This window comes from Monodon monoceros, unplaced genomic scaffold (assembly GCF_005190385.1).
Source record: "Monodon monoceros isolate NGI ecotype Baffin Bay Population unplaced genomic scaffold, NGI_Narwhal_1 Super_Scaffold_1, whole genome shotgun sequence".
Lineage (NCBI taxonomy): Eukaryota > Metazoa > Chordata > Mammalia > Artiodactyla > Monodontidae > Monodon > Monodon monoceros.
The window spans coordinates 85,118,844-85,138,450 of record NW_021703765.1 but is presented as its reverse complement, the minus strand read 5'-3'; the positions used below and the strand labels follow the sequence as shown (position 1 = coordinate 85,138,450).

The 19,607-nt window shown below is 41.1% G+C and overlaps 1 protein-coding gene across 1 annotated transcript in view; it reads right to left on the bottom strand.

The window, feature by feature from the left end:
* Positions 1-2,330: 2,330 nt before the first annotated feature.
* PIWIL1 (piwi like RNA-mediated gene silencing 1) overlaps positions 2,331-19,607 on the bottom strand; it is a 28,022-nt gene continuing 10,745 nt past the window's right edge. The window contains exons 9-20 of the mRNA XM_029234257.1: positions 15,795-15,921; positions 15,456-15,573; positions 14,823-14,937; positions 13,512-13,699; positions 13,071-13,143; positions 11,375-11,575; positions 11,157-11,260; positions 9,917-9,987; positions 9,604-9,757; positions 5,536-5,661; positions 3,232-3,379; positions 2,331-3,075 (exon numbers count right to left, since the gene is read on the bottom strand). Of these exons, the coding sequence (XP_029090090.1) occupies positions 2,959-3,075; positions 3,232-3,379; positions 5,536-5,661; positions 9,604-9,757; positions 9,917-9,987; positions 11,157-11,260; positions 11,375-11,575; positions 13,071-13,143; positions 13,512-13,699; positions 14,823-14,937; positions 15,456-15,573; positions 15,795-15,921 (1,542 nt within the window). The 3' untranslated portion in view covers positions 2,331-2,958. The remainder of the gene's footprint in view (positions 3,076-3,231; positions 3,380-5,535; positions 5,662-9,603; positions 9,758-9,916; positions 9,988-11,156; positions 11,261-11,374; positions 11,576-13,070; positions 13,144-13,511; positions 13,700-14,822; positions 14,938-15,455; positions 15,574-15,794; positions 15,922-19,607) is intronic.

Below are 19,607 nucleotides of genomic sequence, written 5' to 3'. Positions count from 1 at the left end.
AAGCTTCAGTGAGGGGCACATTTTTGGAGTTTTGAGGGGAAAGAAACCCCGTGTACCCAGAAAAAACTAGGCAGATTACCCGTTGTAATGCACTTGAGGAACCACCCCCAACAAACTGCTTCATCACCTAAGGAACTGCCAGGTTTGATGGGTCAGACCAGACACTGAGAAGGGAGAACCTGAAGCGTCCTTAATGCTAAGGCCTTCAGAAGTAGAACTCGGGTGTGCATATTTCTCTTTTAAGGAAGAAACCTGGATTTCAGAGTTTTGGCTTTGTTCTTTGGAAGCACTGCAATCAATTCCCTGACAGGTGCTCGGTTGTAATTGTCCCTCTAGCGACGAGGGCAACTCCTACTTCCATCACAAGCTGACTTGCTGTTAAAACAAGCAGACACCCAGTAGGCATCCACTGTGTTCACTTGTCTGTTCCATCTTCTGGTTTTAGCACCTAAGTTTTCCTTTGGGGAACCATTCCTCTACCCACTCCTAAATGGGCCTCATCTGACCCAACAGCTATTATTAAGTCCCTATCAGGGCAGTGTGTCCCTCAGGTTCAAGGATGTGTAGACAGCCCGAGTTTTGCTGCAACCATTGTGGACGAGGTGTTCCTTTCATTGCAGTGAGGCTGAGACATAAACCTAGGCTTTGTGACCATCTTTGTAATCCTATCTGATTAGAACCAACCCAGAAGGAAGCAGAGCGAGAGACAGATCCCCGAAAGCATTCCATCAGCTGTAGGTTCTATACACCTTCTCAACCGGCATTTGCCCAAATTCCCGGACAAACCACCTGGGATGCGTTGAGTAGTGCACCTGGCCCCTCCCCTACAAGTTCTGCTTCCTGGATCTGGTCCGGAGCCCAGTGGTCTATGTTATTTCAAAGCAAAGAAGGTCACGTTTAACATTCCGTTTGGGAACCACTGCCTAGGATGACTTGAGAAAGCCAGTCAATAGCCCTTTTTGGCTGAAATTAATTTGAGGCTGTTTTGGTCCCTTGCAGACAAAAGTCTTTATGATATAGTGAGGGTCTTTTGAATACTGCACCTTTCCCGGAATTACCACATTTATCAATTTTTCATAGTTTTAAAGATATTAAAGCCTTTCAACTTTAAAGGATAGTTTAAAGCCTGCCAAGTATGAGACTTTAAAGACTTAAGTTACTGACTAGCCCTAAAAATCCATAAATAAAAGATGCCCCAAATCAATCTTTTACAGTTGTATAATTAGACTTCCTTACGTTCCTTAATACTATGACAACATTTGGCAACTTTCATCGATTTTATTGTCTTTATTTGGCATTCTTCTGAAACGTCACAATCTCCTGTGTTTCATTCCTTCTAACGTCTAGAAATCAAATAGGTTAAGGAACCTCGGCTAATAGCCAAAAACAGTGTTAACAACAGTTATTAGCTCCAAGAACTAAAGGGAAAATAAAATGGTTTTCACTCATAATATGTTAACAAGGCTAAACCCAAAAGGCAGTTATTTGATAAGAACAAGCACAATAATGGTAAGACAAGTGACTTTACTGAGCGGCATCACTTGAAATCAGAGTTCCTGTAGCTCGTGTACGATCATTAAGGTTTACACTCATTACACTTGCAAGCAATGTTTAAAGGTGTTCTCATGACATACAATCACTCATTAACTTCGAGCCTGCTCTTTGCAAAATTCCCTGAAAAGTCCTACAAGTGTGTAGATGTGAATTATTACAATTATCAACTTCACAAAAACACAGACTTCTTAGTCTGCATTTTCTTACAAGTTAAGGATTTCCAGTCTTATACTGTTAATTTTGAGGTTGCAGCATTTCCTGACAGTTTTACTCTGAAGTTCATAAGTAACACAAACTTAGCTTTTATAAACGGAATTGTGTCCTTTGAGTGTACTCTCCAGCAGTTTTAAAAAATATAATAAATGGAAAGAAAATGCATGTGCTTTCAGTAAGAACAAAAACTACACTGCTATATTCAAATAAGATGACAATCACTGCAATTTTATTTTATAACAAATGGAGTGATGTCCCAGTTGCAAAAAAAAAAGTAATGTTTATATAGACTACTGGCCTCTTTTATTAAGGAGTCTTAAAATGTATCTTTGGACAGAAATTTAAAACTTTCAACTACCTTCTTTTTTTTTTTTTTTTTTTTTTTTTTTTTGCGGTACGCAGGCCTCTCACTATCGTGGCCTCTCCCGTTGCGGAGCACAGGCTCCGGACGCACAGGCTCAGCGGCCATGGCGCACGGGCCCAGCCGCTCCGCGGCATGTGGGATCTTCCCGGACCGGGGCACGAACCCGTGTCCCCTGCATCGGCAGGCGGACTCTCAACCACTGCGCCACCAGGGAAGCCCTCAACTATCTTCTTTTTTAACCCCCATAACACCTAACCCCAAAAATGAAATAAAAATAAGCCTATTTCTCCACAGTCTCACACCTTTCCTATACCTTGTATAGGTTATTTAATGGCAGCTTCTTCTTTAAAATGAGATCCTCAGACGCTCAAATAAAATCCTGCCGTACGACTGTACTGAGCCTCCGCTTTATGCCTTTTCTCTCCTTTAAATTCAAAATAAATATTTCAAAAATAAGGTTAATATAGCCTTACAAGTAGGACTTGCTCACTCCTGAAAGCACTTTCAAGTAAATCCCAACTTTTCCAATACTTTAAGAGTCTGTTTATAATACAAAGCACCTTATCCACATTTTTTTTCAAAACAAAAAATCCTCACAACCTATTTATGAGAATCAAACAAGATAAAATATAAAATCCTAATTTTTACCTATAAAATAAAAATAAGTCAGTTAATAGCACTGTTAGAAATAAGACTCTAGATCTCCTAATTTCCTTCCCAAGTTTCACCTGGAAAGATAACAGTTAAAAAATAAAAGCTTCAAAAAATCCCAAAGTTGTAATTTCACAAAGAAAACAAACCGCTACATCTTGTCTTCTTCCTGTAGGTTAGAGGTAGTAAAGGTGATTTGACAGTGACAGGCTGGGCTCTCTGTGAACGCTCTGGCCAACGAGGAAAGCCAGTTTGTGGGCATACTGGCAAGGGGCAGGAACACGGATGATGCCCTTCAGCGGGAAAAGAAAAGGTTCTGTTACTCTGAATCTAGCTCTCTAAACTGAAACCTCGGTATTAAACTGTAAAAGCCTTAGACAACATAGCAATTCCATTTTGAAAAGTGAATCTCATTGACGTGAATAAACATTGATTAAAAAAATACTTACTGGCCAGTTATAATAGATATGACATAGCTTGTAAGTTAACCTCTGTATGTGGTCTGGCTTCAGGCCACTGCTGTCATAGATGACGTTGTAATGTGTGGGAGCAACACTGCCGCTTCTCACTGCCTGGCTCACGATAAAGAAATCATACCTGGAAATTGCAAAAGAAAGAAACACATGGGTGTAAGGCTCATCTTTTTGAAAGCTAAAATTAAGATGATTCAAGTTTCTTACAGTGAAAAGATCCGGTATACTAAAATGTGACCTAATCTTCTCAAAACATAATGTGCTTCCTTGAATTCAGAACTTGTTATTCATGAACCATTTTGGAATGCTTGTGTGTGAAAGAGGTGTAAGATACTACTATTATTTATATTTTTAAATATCTATCATTGATGCCTCGGGGCGCTGACAAACATTTGACACGGCTGCTAATTATGACGGTGCCACTGTACCGGGTCACTGTTTCCGCTCCACATCTGAGGGAGATGACTGCACAGCAACAGGCTCTAGAATCAAGAACCAAGTAGTGCAAACGTAAAGGAACACCAGGGTTTTTGTTTGTTTGTTTTGTTTTTTCATTTTTTGGTACCAATTAAACATCAATCCAGAGATATTGTAATCTGACCTGATACAGATATTAAGAAATTAACTGTAATTTATTATGTCCACTGAAACTAGACAAATTTTAAAATCAGAATTGATCTACAACAGATTACTGTTATTTAGCAAAATGAGGGTTTCAGAAATGTTAAATGACTTGCCCAAAAGAACAGAGAAATCACAAAAGAGCTAGAATCAAAACCTCTGTTCCCAGTTTAAGCACGTTATTATCGTTCAAAGTGGGCTTCTCCAAGTATTTGAGTAGTAATGGCAGCTGTTAAGTTTTAAAGAATATCTAGGGCTTCCCTGGTGGCGCAGTGGTTGAGAGTCCGCCTGCCGATGCAGGGGACACGGGTTCGTGCCCCGGTCCGGGGGAACACCACATGCCGCGGAGCGGCTGGGCCCGTGAGCCATGGCCGCTGAGCCTGTGCTCCGCAACGGGAGAGGCCACAGCGGTGAGAGGCCCGCGTATCGCGCAAAAAAAAAAAAAAAAAAAAAAAAAAATCTAGTAAAAAGTAATCAAATTTTTTCATACTTTATAGTTCAACTTGGGTTTTACCCAAATTGTTAAAAAAAAATTATGTCTTTAGGTCAATGTTACACCTGAGCTTTGGTTATTAGAGTAGTAGTAATGTTAGAAGTATCATGAGGTCACCCTGAATCATTACAGAGATCCTGCAGGAAATGAAATTGTCGTATCTTAGTTACTATCTTAGCCATTCTGTCTTCCTCCTTCAATGATTTTCCCCAACAGGTTAGAATCCTTCTGATAACTAACACCTGCCTGAGAGAAAGACACAATCCAAGATAATGCATCTTGAAATAGAAATTTCTATACATTGTCAGATAACAGGACTAAAATCTGTATTATCATTTGTCTACATAAATTTAGTACCGTAATGCCTCATTTACCTAAGGTTCATACAGGAGAAGCACTCCACATTTAAACTTTGCCCCTAGGCTGACACTCTACCCTGATTAAAGTTGCCCTTTTTAAAAAGAGCTCCAAAAATGTATATATGAAGACAGAAGCACCACAGCTGTTCACTCTCATGAAGAGGGCGTTCATGTGGACTGACCAATGACTCGCCTTCGTGAACATGACTTGCTGCCTTGTACTCCAGTCCCCACAAAGGGGTTTTCGAGGAAGCAAATTTCGTGAGTTTACAGTTGAACCCTCGTGTGCTAGTAAGATCATTACCGTGTGCCCCTGAAGGTTCTAGCTGGCTTTCTTACGGCAGAGTGCAGCTCCCGGTTACATAAAAAGCGTTTGCTCAAAAGCCACTTTTCTACCTGCAGCTGTGTTTCAGATGACACTTTCTGACCTGTGGGTAACTAAGTGCATTACAGATCCAAAAATTTTGATTGGAAAATAACAATCTATGGATGAGGTTACATACGTAAAAAAAAAAAAAAAGCAAAAGCAATCTAGAGCAGCTGTTCCTAAACTCAGGAAGTATAACTAATACCACAAACAATAACCCGCTTCCCCCAGAGAGAGATGGCACAGAAACCTCTGTTCACCATTTCAGAGACTAAGTTAGTAAATCATGGGCATTATCTGATCAAACTAATGACAGACTTTAGTATTTATAAGAAATAAAGTATAAGAACTATCAAGTAAATGTGTTAAAGGTGATAAAGTACAGAGGCTATGCTAAAAAACAAAACGGAAACCAATCTCCATTCTAATACAGAACTTACCATTCTGGTCTGGTAACCTCTACATCAATAACTGTTCCAGGAAGTGGATTTTGAAGTCTTCCTCCAGACTGAGCAAAAAATCTGGCGTTCACTCGTTTCTTCACCACAATGACCGTTAGTCTTGGGCTTAAGACGGTGATGAATGTAACTGCATTTAGTCAGTCATATTTTCAGGGCACTGAAGCATTCATACATTCATACACTCCATTTAAAAGGAAACGCACATCCCTCTTGGGGCATACTAGCTATCCCAGTTGTGAAGGAAGATTCCACAACTTGTAAGGGCGTGGAGTTAGGGCCAGTAAAATACTGTGAGTAGAAAATGAAATGGCATATTTGGGCCCTGTGACTCAAGGTCATGTGGATGTTTAACCATTAAACCAAGCATATGACATACCTGTCTCACGAAAATGTTAAACCCAGCACGTTTTTAGAGTAACAGTTTGAAAGCCTTTTCAGTGGGCATTTTCTTCTATGTAGAAAGTAAGATATTAACTCTCAAATCTTTGACAGGTAAGCTAATTTGAGCAGTCTCAAAGTCTAATTTCCTGCCTTTCAAAATGACCGGCTGACAACATATCGGGGATCTCTTGTCTCTCCCGGCTCAGCCACTCCTCAGCCCGCCACACAGCAGTACCAGAATACTGCCGTTTCCCCCCTCCCTCCCCAGCCCCATTCTGCAGGTGGTTTCCCATGTCAAGACTGAACTCCTCTGGCCTAGGGAGCTTTCAGCTCTGTGTCACGTTCGATCCACTGCCTCTACATGCCTTTTGACTCTCCTGAGGGCAGCCCTGTAACTGCCAGTATGCCTTCAGCCTGAATACCCTTTCTTTCCATCTCTTAAAGGTTCATTTCAAATTCACTGTCTGACACAGTCACACTGTATACACACATCCATTTGGGAATAAATGAATTAGAACACGTTAAGCACTTAGATCGGTGCTGGCATGTAATAAACCTTGATTATTATGGTTTTCAATACCTCAAGTTTCCTGTGCTCTTTTTCCAGCTAGAACATTAGTTCCTTAAGAGCATAAATATACTTTATTCTAAACCCTGGGAAGCAGAGGGCTTCACATGCAGTATGGACCTTGCTGGTAATGTTTGACTTGGGTAGGTAGTTCACAACACACTGTCTAGACGGATGGTCTGAAAGATCCCCAAATGGGAACTTCTGTTCAATCATAAACTTAATGTGCTCTTTCACGGTAGAAGTAACCAAATATACGAGGGGCAGGAAGGTGATTCTACTTAAGTAAATGGAAGAACTTTTTAGGAATATCACTGTCTACCCATGTACAATAGACCTCTCACTGCCCAGCTACAGCAGATCTGGATATAACAGAGCCACAGTCTCAGGAATCAAAAGACAAAGTGGGGCTTCCCTGGTGGCGCAGTGGTTGAGAATCCGCCTGCCAATGCAGGGGACACGGGTTCGAGCCCTGCTCTGGGAAGATCCCACATGCCGCGGAGCAACTAAGCCCGTGCACCACAACTACTGAGCCTTCGCTCTAGAGCCCGCGAGCCACAACTACTGAAGCCCGCGTGCCTGGAGCCCGTGCTCCGCAACAAGAGAAGCCACCGCAATGAGAAGCCCGCGCACCGCAGCGAAGAGTAGCCCCCGCTCACCGCAGCTAGAGAAAGCCTGCGCGCAGCAACAAAGACCCAACACAGCCAAAAAAAAAAAAAAAAAAGACAGAGTGGATTTTAGTCCTCTGACATCACAAGAAATGATTTAGCAAATGTGGTGACATAAAGACAAGTCACAAGTATACTAAAGTGACTCTTTGATTTGTTCTTATACCAAACATTCTAAATCAACTAATCCATGACGCATCTTTATAAAAAGTTAACATCAACATTTCAATTAAAAAACAAATAGGACAAAACAGAAAGGATAAAAAACAAAAAGATAACTACAAACATTACAGTCCAAACTCTGCATTTCTTCAAAGTGAGGAGTAATTCCTGGGTATTGTTTTACTTTACAGACAACTCCAAACTTGTTTCTAGATGCATCACCTACTATTTACTGAGTGCTTACTGGGCACTGTGTGAAGTACATTAAACACCCTGACTTATTCCTTTCATCAACCTTGGTTAAGCTGCCGCCCCTGTTTCACAGGCGAAGGCAAAGCTGGGATTAACCCGACTCTGATTTAAGATATATGGCTCCTGACCGCTGATCTCTGCAGCCGCCAAACAACGGCACGATTCACGACGTGAAACCTACTTCGTGCAACGGTCTGTCATACACTAGTCCAAGCGATCGATTTAAACCCTCCTTCCCTGCAACGTGTGTTCCTATTCGCTAAAGGGAAGCTGAGCAAGAAATCCCACCAGCCTCCTCAGGCCCAGTTCCACCCCCTTGTAGAGGAGGACCCTGTTCACAGATACTCACTTATAGGGCTAGAGTCTCCTCTTTGAGAACTATTGCTGCCAGTCCTTCTGGGACCCAACCCAAAGGGCTCAAAAGACTCAAAGAACCAGATATGCAGGTCCCAGCAGGGACAACAGTGTTATGTTCCCAGTATCCCAAATATTCAGCCTAAGGAAATAAGATGAACTTGCACTATTACCTCTACTCTTCACTTCTTGAAATTTTCTTTTTCTCTAGATATGAGAAAAAAGCAGCTAAGACTAGAAAATTCTGAGTGCTAAAGTAGTAAACAACTAAAAAAAAACCTAAGAAAGCAGCGGTCCATCTGAGCCCTTCCTCTACTCCCTTCCACCACATCACCCCTCCCCAGAAGGACAGAAAATCTAAGGGAAAAAACACAAGTTAAGGCTTACAAAACTTCAAAAACCAAAATAAAATAAATACCATTATTTTAATGAGAAAATACAAGCACTAGGGATTTTAAGAGGACAGGAAAGAATATTAACCTTCATTTACAAAGTATTAAAAAATGCCTATTAGCATTTTAATCTGAAACACAATTACTTCACAAGAGATAAAAAAACACCCCCGACATGCTCTGAGAACTTACTGGCATCATGATCTCATTTTAAGAAATGTGTAGAATCAACACTTAGAAGGGGTCTTTCAGAATCTGGCCAAAGAAGACTTGGAAGCACTCCGCAATTTAGCTAGAAATAAGCTCTTAATGCTCATCCCATGGGCCTATAAATCACAGCGAGCCCAAGCACAGTCAAATGACTTTCAAAATCCCTCATTTTTTATAATGATAACAAATACCGGCTGAAAAAGTCTGGCAAAAATAATCAGTGTTTAAATATGCACGTGCAAGCACATATAAACAGGTCTCCTGGATTTTCTAAGTATCCTTAAAAATCAAATCCACAAATCTTTAATACATTATGCGCTCAGCTCTTACTAAACAGTCCCTGATCTGGACTTCCTTACAATCTGATAAAGAAAACAGCAAAAGTTAAACAACGTATCTTATTAAAACAGCTATCTTGAGATGGTACGCAGTTTACTGCCAAATAGCACGAGCAATGACCTCTGTAGGAGAGCAGAGGAAGGCGAAGCCCAGTACCGCTTTCAGAGAAGGACGTGGGCAGTGCTCAGTTGCGAGGAGCACTAGCTGCCCTGGGTTCTGCAGGCTGCCTAACAGGGCGAAGTGGAACCATCTCCCCTGTGACACCAAACACACGCCCAACATCTTACCCACCAAGCGCCAGTCCAGCTGAGTTCACACAGAAATCAAACAAGTATTCACGGTACAATGAGGTAGAAACAAAAGTTAAGACTATCTGGAATACATATTCCAATAACCAGTTCTGTGGATGCCTACGGCTGTACTGGGATAGTCAGACCCTCGTACTTCAAGGCTCTAGGAGAGAAAAGGCAGCAGCAGACGATTGGTAAAGGCATCTCCATGCGTCATTCCTTGAAGGAGCTCCCGCTCTACATTTCCAGCCTGCCCCTCCTCCACGAAAAATTCTCCACAAGACACCCCCCCAACCCAAACCTCTTCCATTACCTCAAGCCTGACCGCACCTGTAAGGTTAGATTCTCACCGGTTCACCCTGTGACATTATTTTCAAAGATACAAAAGTGTAATTTTATAAAGAGAAAATGATTACATTTCGCATGCTTACTTGTAACCTCTACCAACAGATCTTAGGCAATCCAGAAACTGTGGTACTTCATAGTTCACCAATGTTTTAAGCTGACCGTCTCCTACGCCATCCCGATACACGATAATTCGACTAGGCATGTATTCATTGCAGCTATTCCAAGCCCTCAGAGCAGCTGAAAGAAAGCCAGACAAGTGTTAACTACATTAACACAGAACAAAAATGTGCTTCTACCAAATTCTGGGCACAGGATTTTATCAGAAACATAGCTTTAAGACAATTTCTTGAAGACTCTAATTCACAGGGCAGACGGAAACCACAACAGGAGACTCACCTTGCAAGCAGACTTTGAGCCCATCTACTAGCTCTTGCCCTCTATCTTGAAATACACAGCGAGAGAACCAGCTATTCAGAGAAAAAACATGGCCGTGGTGAGAATGCAACTGTCTAGAAGTTCTTCACTTTTGAATCATTCTATATCTATGTTACCCTTAGCCATTCATGTTCTTTAACTTCCTTTTTGAAATCTTAAGCAGAAGGGTTACAAGATACAGGAAATCTTCATAAAGCTTTCTTTCATTATAAATCAGTCCCATAATTCCATCACTGAGAAGAAAATAAAATTTAAGCCAGAGATGCCTCCTAGGTTTACACCTCAGAACACACAGAACAGGCTTCCCTGGTGGCGCAGTGGTTGAGAGTCTGCCTGCTACTGCAGGGGACACGGGTTCGAGCCCTGGTCTGGGAAGATCCCACATGCCGCGGAGCAACTAGGCCCGTGCGCCACAACTACTGAGCCTGCGCGTCTGGAGCCTGTGCTCCGCAACAAGAGAGGCCGCGATAGTGAGAGGCCCGCACGCCGCGATGAAGAGTGGCCCCCGCTTGCCACAACTAGAGAAAGTCCTCACACAGAAACGAAGACCCAACACAGCCAAAAATAAATAAATAAACAAATGTGGGGTTTAAAAAAAAAAAGAATATTATAAAAAAAAACCACACAGAAGCACACTCTTACTACTATACTCTTGATAAAAGATACTTTTCTAAAAGATAAAACACCTTGAAATATGCCCATTAGTAATGCTAACACATCAATGCTTCAATTTTCATTCTTCCTATTCTTGGCAATTCTATTAGTTCTAAGAAAAGCACTGAAAAATAACTTCACTATGTTGAAATACAGGTGACTGGGTAAACTCAAGTGGGTTTTCCAAAATAAAGTTAACATGACAACTTGAAATTACATTCAGTGGTCAATAAAATTATTAAAGAAGTTTTTAGAGACAGTCACATTTAAAGAGATGCATCCTCCCCGCAAATACAAATAATAAAATAACCTGAAACGCAATCTGACCGCTACATCAGGTTAAGGGCCAGTGAAGGACATTACAAATGGTAGGGTAGCTAATAACTGGTTTCCTTTTCTAACTTTTCTCTTTTACTGGATCTAACGTAGGAGAAATCAAGGTAAAGAATTAACACGACCCCTGTCCTCCCCAGACACTGGCCCCTGGGCTCGTGGGCTGTGTTGCGTATGTCTAGCAGTTAATCTGAGGCTACCAAAGCCCACTCACCGGGTCATCCCTTCATTGATGCTTGCTACAAAGCCTGCAATTGACCTCCGTCCAGCTGTGGTGTCATGGTAACAATCAATGCCAACTATCATGGCTAGCTTTAGCTTCAACAAAAACATCGTAATGTTAGATACAACAGAATACCAGCAGTATTTTAAAAATCCATTTTTTCTTAAATAACAATGAAAACTTTTATCCACCAATTAAATCAAACTTACAGGCATATCAACGCTCCAAAGCTCTCCTCCCATCTTGCAGTTCATCTGCAGGGCGATCTTTGTAGCAATGGCCATGACAGTCTGTTGTCTGCCTAAGGTTCGGGCCACCACACACTGACTTGGAGTAGGGCAATCTGTACATAAGTATTTTTTAATAGCATCATATTTGTCCTTCCGACTGCTTGACAACAGACAAACAACCTAAAAATGAACAAAACGCCCTCATTACAAAGAATTAGGAAACTGATAATTAAGTTCAAGGAAGAAGACAGGAAACCAAACCCACAAAATCATTGACTTTACTATTCATCTCTGCCATGTAGCTAGTAAGTATGACATTAACTTTTAGCTAATGCCCATTACATTCAACTAGGTAATAGATACTAATAAAGAAAGCAGGTTAAGCAAATAATTCAAAACTTGAGAACTTAGTTAAAAATGCTCTATTGCCAGCTTGGAATACTTCAGAGGTAGGGAATAGGGCAAAACAAGTTAGTGATAACCTATAGGTGGACAAATAAAAGATTTTCTAAAATGCTCACAATTTTCTTACTCATGACCCACCTAGAATCACAGCTTTTAAACTTCTAAAGCTCTGGCTTGAGAATATGATCAAACTATGAAATTTCCTAGGAAGTCCATGGGCACTGCTGGGGAAGCTGAAGCACCTGATCTAAGCAGACCCCTGCCCCAAATGGGAAGATGTTAGTCAAAGGGCACAAACTTCCAGCTAAAAGCTAAGTTCTGAGGATCTACTGTACAGCATGGTGATCACAGTTAACAGTACTGTATTATATACTTGAAGGTTGCTAAGAAAGTGGATCTTGACTGTTATCACCACATACACAAAAAAGAACTGTAATTATGTGAGGTGATGGAGGTGTTAACTAACCCTGTGTGGTCATCATTTCACAATACGTACACGTATCAAGTCATCACACTGTACACTTAAAACTCACACAATGTTACATGTCAAGTACATCGCAAAACAGCTGGAAAATCAACCGACCAACCAACCAAGCCACCCACACCTGCCCAAATTCTGAGGATTCAAGTTTAAGTTTTGGAGCTGAATCCAGCTCTTTAACTCATGGCTGTCTTCTCCAATTTATATTCTCAGATTCTTATCTTTCTTTCCATGGCCCCCAATAAAATCATTTTCCTACCCTAGGTGTCTCTATTATTCCAGACAACCTGATAATAATTGGCCTGTGGCGTTTAAGTATGAGATAAAGGACTAAAAGGAATCCATTAGAAGAAGCCAATTCATTTCTTGGGTTTAAAGCAACACAGATATGCTGTTTATCATTAAATTTGTCTTTGCCACCTCATTCATTATACTTAAGTGTAACCACAGATACCCTAACTATACTGTGTGTGCTGAACAGCTAGGTACTGTTTTTCATTCTTGTGCCTTTTCTCCCCCCAGATTTTCTAGAATAACTGAAGCGTCTGAGTCCCGGTAAATTCAAGATGGCTTTGCTGTTCTCCACCCCCTGCTCACTGTTCACAGTGCACAACAAGAAGCTCCTAGGTGCACAAGTAGAGCCGCATTAACTCAGCTATCTTAGGTCAAGCACGTATTTCGTGACCGGTTTGGGAACCTAATTATCACATTTACAACAATGGACTCAAGTTCTAAGATTTACAACAACTGATTCCAGGTCAACTGCCTCCACATCAAGTAGCTACTTACTATCTGGGTATCTGATGTGACCTTCTGCTGTAAGACTCTTAAATAGGCTTCAGTTCTATCATCCACTTCAATCCTAGAATGGAAATACGTGATCCAACGTTCAGAAAAAGGAACAAAAACTGTACTGTGTGGTAAAAGGTTCCTACAGATTATAACACACAAAACACTTCTGTATAAAACGTGAAATAAAACACCAGGCGCAGCCATGCAGTCAAAAGGCTGCTTCTAGCCCGCAGCAGCACGAGTCTGAGCGACAGTCCGGCCCATCCTCCCTCCACCCTCAGTGACTCAGATACATTTCTGCATCCACCTTACAGGGAACTGTATCAGACCTTTAAGATCATCTCATGTTTTTGACAGTTTTATTAACAGTTTGAGTTCCCACACCCTCCAAATGACTGCTAATCAATTTTCAGAGTAGAAATGACTTGATAAACTTACATTACTGCTTTTTTCATTTGTATGCCCATGGCTGGTGTAACTTTAAATAGATTTTGTATCAACGCATTGGCTGCTTCATAATTTCTTCGAGTATAGATCAATAGCCAGTTATTTAGTGGCTTAACACTAATTAATGGTGCACCTCTTGTTTCCTTTGACCAATCTGCAAACTGTGGACTGTAATCAAACTAGAAGAAAGTTCAGAGACACTGTAAATTCCATTGTAAGTTCTCGGTGATAAAGCCAGAAAGTCTTCAATAATTCTACCATGGCATATTCTAAACCTCAGAGTACCACTCTTAAATTTGAACTGCAGTGACAGACGAAATGCCCTTAGTGAGGGGGAAAAAGATACAAAAATGTATCCAAAGGGTTATGTCAATTCTATTTAAAATACATTCATATTAACAGCTGCCACTCAAGTGCCCACCTGCCTGCACCAACTACTCTAAGTGTCTCAGGCTGCGGTCTCTTCTTAACCTTTCTAAACTCTTACAGGATAAGTGTTATTTCCCTTATGACAAAGATATTAAAAAATGAGGCCTTATAAGTTAAGCAACTTTATGACTGAGGTGTCAGATACCGAAAGCAAGCTGTGAAAACACCTGACGGCAAGGCAGAAAGCGAACAGACTCAAAGCACAGTGACCCTATAAATATTTACCATAGAGGAAAAAAACCCAGTGCTTTTTACATGTCCTACTCACCTCCGCAACACCCCTTACACAGGAATATATATTAACTACAAAGGGTAATAAAAACAATGCAATTGAAGTATTAAGCTACATGATTAGGCTGTGATCCATAGAACACTTAGAAGACAGAAGAGCACAGCTGTTCACAACTTGGGCACTTGTAGTGCTTCAGTTACACCAAAACATATTTTTGAATACTTGCTTTCCTTTTCTGAAGACAGAATATAAAAGACATCACAATATTTAATATAGATCCCTAACAAACAAGCGGTCCACGCAAAAATGAAGCCAAATAAATTGGGAGCTTTCCCTGTAAAAAGATCACTTCAGTGGCAGACGAAATACCAACCCATTCAGATACTTAGACTTCTACTGTCCCTTAATTTAAGTAACTTAGCTCATTTTAAAAAATTAAGCCACCTTTTAGCTAAGTCTCACGGACGGCCTGAGGACCAAGCTGCAAGCTTCGCCCCCTCTGTGCTCACATCAGTGGACAGTGGAGGTGCTCGGGGAGGAGAGGGCTGCCCTGGCATGGAACTAGGGTATGCACCCCTGCTCACTCTACTGGGAGTCTAACCCAAATCTGATTGGACGGACAACTTTAAGAACTGCCTTACTGTTCTTCCACCTTGATGGATCTTTTCTGCTTGCAGAATTCTTCCTGAGAAGGTCAGTAAGTTGGAGTCGAAGCTCAGACCCCAGTCTCGAAGCTCCTTCTGCACGTTATCATCTCTGTGAATTTAACATATTTACATATGCCACTAAGTGTAAAGAGACAGAATGAAAACTAGCGCACGCATGCAAATAGAGACCCGCTGCAACCTACAACAGATTGCTCTCAGGACTAAAACCCCGCCGAGAATGCTAGGAAACCCAGACGTACAATCTATTTTTCTCTCCTCCCAGCTATGTTTCCCTTCATGATATCCTTTCATTTAAAATTCCTGATGCCCAAACTATCTCCTCCTCAAAGTAAACAAAATGTTATAACGAAGAGAAAAACATAGATTTGTCCCAAACAATTTTGCTTTCTATTCTATTCTTTTTCTAACAGAAGAATTAGAAATACCACAGGCTACAAGGTTTAGTTATTCCCTGACAAACAGCAGCCTCACTTAGAAACATGAAGAACCCACCCTGAATACTGCAAATACAAAGTGAAACAAAGTTACCTTCTGTCACTCCTCCAAACCCACGTAAAATAAAGAACGGAACTGAAGCCGTACCCCAGTGGAGCAGAGATGACTTACTTATGAATGTAATCAATCAGTCTTCCTACTTCACGCTGCCTTTGTTCTGGAGTTAGTCTTGTATGAACAGCCAAGTCTTTCATCACATTAAAATCATTACGCATTTTATCAGTTAGACCTTTAAACAAAATGTTTAAAGGGATACGGTTAAAGAAACAAGAATCGTGTCTAAGTATCTGGAGTGTCAGGTGGTGGTGAGTGAAAGAATTCTGAGGAGACAAAGCAGCTTTAAGGGCTTTTGAGGGGACGGAGGGTGTGAAGGAATGTTTAGTGACTTCTAGAACAGACGGGGAAAGTAAGCTTTGTGGTTTCATTCCAGTAAAGAAAAGTCAGCAGTACCTGTGAGGTAGCAGAGCTCAGGGATAAGCATCGCAGGGCCTGGTGACGTGCCTCCGGGGCCTCTCCTTCTCTTCGGCTGACTGACCAAAACTGGTTGCTTCAAGTCAGTGATTTCTTGGTTATATTGCTATTCAAGGGAAGAAAGTATCACTGTTCACAGTAAATGCCTTTAGTCACAAGTCATTTTGTAATGGACGATAAAAGTTCTTTTTTTTAAATTAAGAACTCATGCCAACAGCAAGGCTAGTATCAGTTTCCAAGTATAAAAATTGTCTTTTTAATCCTACTAAACCCGGTTGTGATTTATATGCTCTGCTGAGTACCTCATCTTTTCTCCTAAAAACTTAGATGGTCGAGGACAGTAAGGCTCTAAGTTTTGACTTTCAGTCACAGTTCTATTTACTTCATGTTTGACCTCTTGGTTTAGAAACAGCAGTCTGTGTAACTCCAAGTCTTCACCACAGTGTAATTCCTCTAAAACTCCTCTTATTATAGTGAGGACTAGCTTGTGAAAGTCACCTCACTATAAGAATAAATGGTGGAAGGAGGGGGTTTGCACACGACGGGACATTTTTAATTAGGGAAAGTTTCTCCTTTGAAGCTGAACTTCCATTTAGTGGTATTAAGATTCCCCACAGGTAATCACTATCTAGGGTAAGTTTTTACAACCCGTAAAGAGACCAAAAATGTTGACGCTTAGTATCTAACAAACGTGCGAGACCAGCTCTCCCGCCTCCAGTTCAGCTCTGCAATTCGAGACCGCGCAGACTTCTCACAAGTTATCTTCCCTAGAGCTCCTGGCCCTGTGTCTTAAAGACCCTGTTTCCATCATCTCTTGTATCCTCTCCTACCATCTTTTACTAACCTGGTTAATTTAGTTCTAACTTTTTATCTTTAAAACAACCACATCTCCACTAAGCATACAGGATAGTAATACCATCATGGCCATTTCATGAGTCCTGGTCTCTCAAGAGACTACGGTACCTGACCGTTCCTTATTCCTATCGTACAGTCAAGGTCCTGGCCATCTATCATCATGAATTAAGAGACCATGAATTCTAGCTTGTCACTGACTTTGTCTTACATTCAACTCTTTACCAACCACCCACAGAAATGCTTTCATTTCAGACAAGAAAATTGCAAGTAGAACATGCATATCTGACCTCTGCTCCACTTATCTATACTACTTATTTATCACACTACTTTATTACGGGTCTATTAACAGTCACCCTGCTTACACGTCATTCACTTGGGTACATACACAGGTAGAAACGTGGTAGTAACTTCAGGAGTGTTCCTATTCTCTGCTTCACCAAAGGGCTTTCAATGCAGTTCTTAATTACAGAGCTGTGGGATTTCCCGCTAGTTCTTTTAACATTTTCCCCTACATATGAAAAACTAGCACTTTCATCTGTTCAATACTACTGTTAAACCTTTTCTTTTTAAAAGTGATGGACCATGGTCTTCCCTTCCAAAGCCCCTTCTCTCCCACTGAGTGCTTCCTAGACATTATCTTCAATATACAAGAACTAAGCCATCACTTATTACTCAAACTCCATTTCTGCTAGGAAGTTCTAAGAATACCTTGATTCTTTCAAATATTTCAAGCCCACCTCTTTGGATTAATTAGATCTACTAGACACCTTTACCCCTGGTTGTGACAGACATCTTCCCTGAGGAAGTTAACCTAAGCTGAGATGTCAGCCTAAGAGTCAAGCGTGCAGAGCCAGCGCTGGCAGGCAGAGGGAGCCCCGTGGCTGGGTAAGGCGGCTGGGCAAGTGACAAGATGAGGACACATAGCGGCTACATCATTCAGGGTTTCACCAGATAAGGAAAAATGTGCTTCATAACAAGACACAGGAGCAACAGGAAGCCACTTAATTACTTTGGGTAGAAAGTGTAACATCAGATTTGTATGAGTTTTGAAATGGATCAGAAGTATAAGAAATGAAAACTACGAGGCCAGTTGAGTGAGAGAGAGAAATGGGGCCTAGACAGGAGGTGGCACTCACTTAGAAAAGGAGGAAAACGAAGGTACTTCAGATAAGCAAGGTAGGGTGATACGATCTGACAATTAGTTATACAAGGTAAGTTATACAAAGCATGGTGATCTGAGGTTTGAATTATCCATCATTCACCTGTTCATGCAAATACCTGAGTGCCTACTTAGGCACTGGGGCGTATATAAACTATAAAGTCCCTGACTTGGTGGAAGTGGTGTTCCCTGCTCTGATGAAGAGCGCCGCACAGGGCCAGGTTAGGGGGATATCACATGTTCAGTGTTGGTCACAGGTAAGGCATCCCTGAGACATCCAAATATTCAGAACAAGTAGGTTTAGACATGCCTAGGGCTAGAGATAGAAACCTGAGAATTGTTAACACATCATATGTGAAGTCTTCGCATAGACTGGAGATCACCTGGAGAGTATAAGCATACAGTAACTAGGGACGTGACGCAGAACCTTTAAGTATGCCAGCATTTAGAAGGTTCCTTAAGGGAGAATAAGCAGGCATGTAAGATTCAATACTGGTCAGAGGAGGGGAGAATCTTCCCTGACTTCGCTTCAGGTTTAAATCAAACTTTCAACTGTGTCCTCTTTATATCTGCTGTTGGTATATACCAATTATTCCCATCTCTGATCATGATTATTAAAATGAACTACAGAAAAATGCCAAAACTCATTTCTCATAGAAACCTCTGACACCCAGAAGAATCTAGGTTAAACATGGTTGGATTCTTCAAGGAGTTTTCAGAGGCTGAAAACAGCAGTAGGGAAATCAAGCTGAAATGACCCTTGGCCTGTTTTCATTTTGCCCAGAATAAGACCAGTTCTTAATGGGACTTCTCAGAGAATCCTTTTCCTCCAGAGTGGTATCTGATCTTCTCACTCACAGGAGAGCAGCTGAAGATCAGGCAACAGTAGATATTCAGGAAAAAGAGATTTCAAAGGTCACTAGTCGGATGTGTACTTTTGACACAAAATATAAACACACAATAGTTCATTTACTCCACTTTTTAGAAAAAGGAAATAATCTAGAGAAAGTAGGAAAAAAATGAAATAAATTTTAGCCCTTCAAAGACAGGTTTTAAGATTTTAATTAATGTGTTTTCTTTAAATACTTTTTCTGCACTTTTAACAGAGCACATCAAATGGAACGAGACCTTCTAAGGATATAGGGGCAGATCTGCTTCTCTCTGAACACTACAGCAATGTTCTGATGCCTTCCTGGAGAAACATTTTATTCTCTTCTAGTCAGTGGCTGCTCTTTCTTGCTATTTGTCTCTCGTGTCTTTGTCAGTTTAGTGATCACTGTGCCAACAGCTAGAATCATCTTTATAAAACTGGGGCTGGGGGCCGCCCAATAACCTGATCTAGCCCACATGAGACAAGTCTGTCTCACTCTGTCAGCATGTAAAACAAAAGTAAGAGTTAACCCATCTGCAGATTTATCACAACGGATGCTAAGGGTTCAAAGATCTCTAGCCCACGCCGCCAGATGAAGTTTAAAAAAAGTGCTGGCTACAGAGTAAGAGACAGTATATGCTAAACTGTTAACTTGCACTGTTTTCCTACTGGTCCTCCACGTGCTGAAGTTCAAATGTAACCTTGTATTCTACTGCAGAAAAGGAACCAGGACCGGGCACAGCTCATTTGCTAATGAGCTAATTATGCCATGACCGCCTTAACAAACACATTTAGAGACAGCTTCAAAAGCAACGTGTTCCACATGCACACCTGTTAGAAAATTCTACTGAAGACGCTTCAGATTTCCCCTAAGGTCTCAGCCCTTCCCAGTACGAAGATAAGAGTC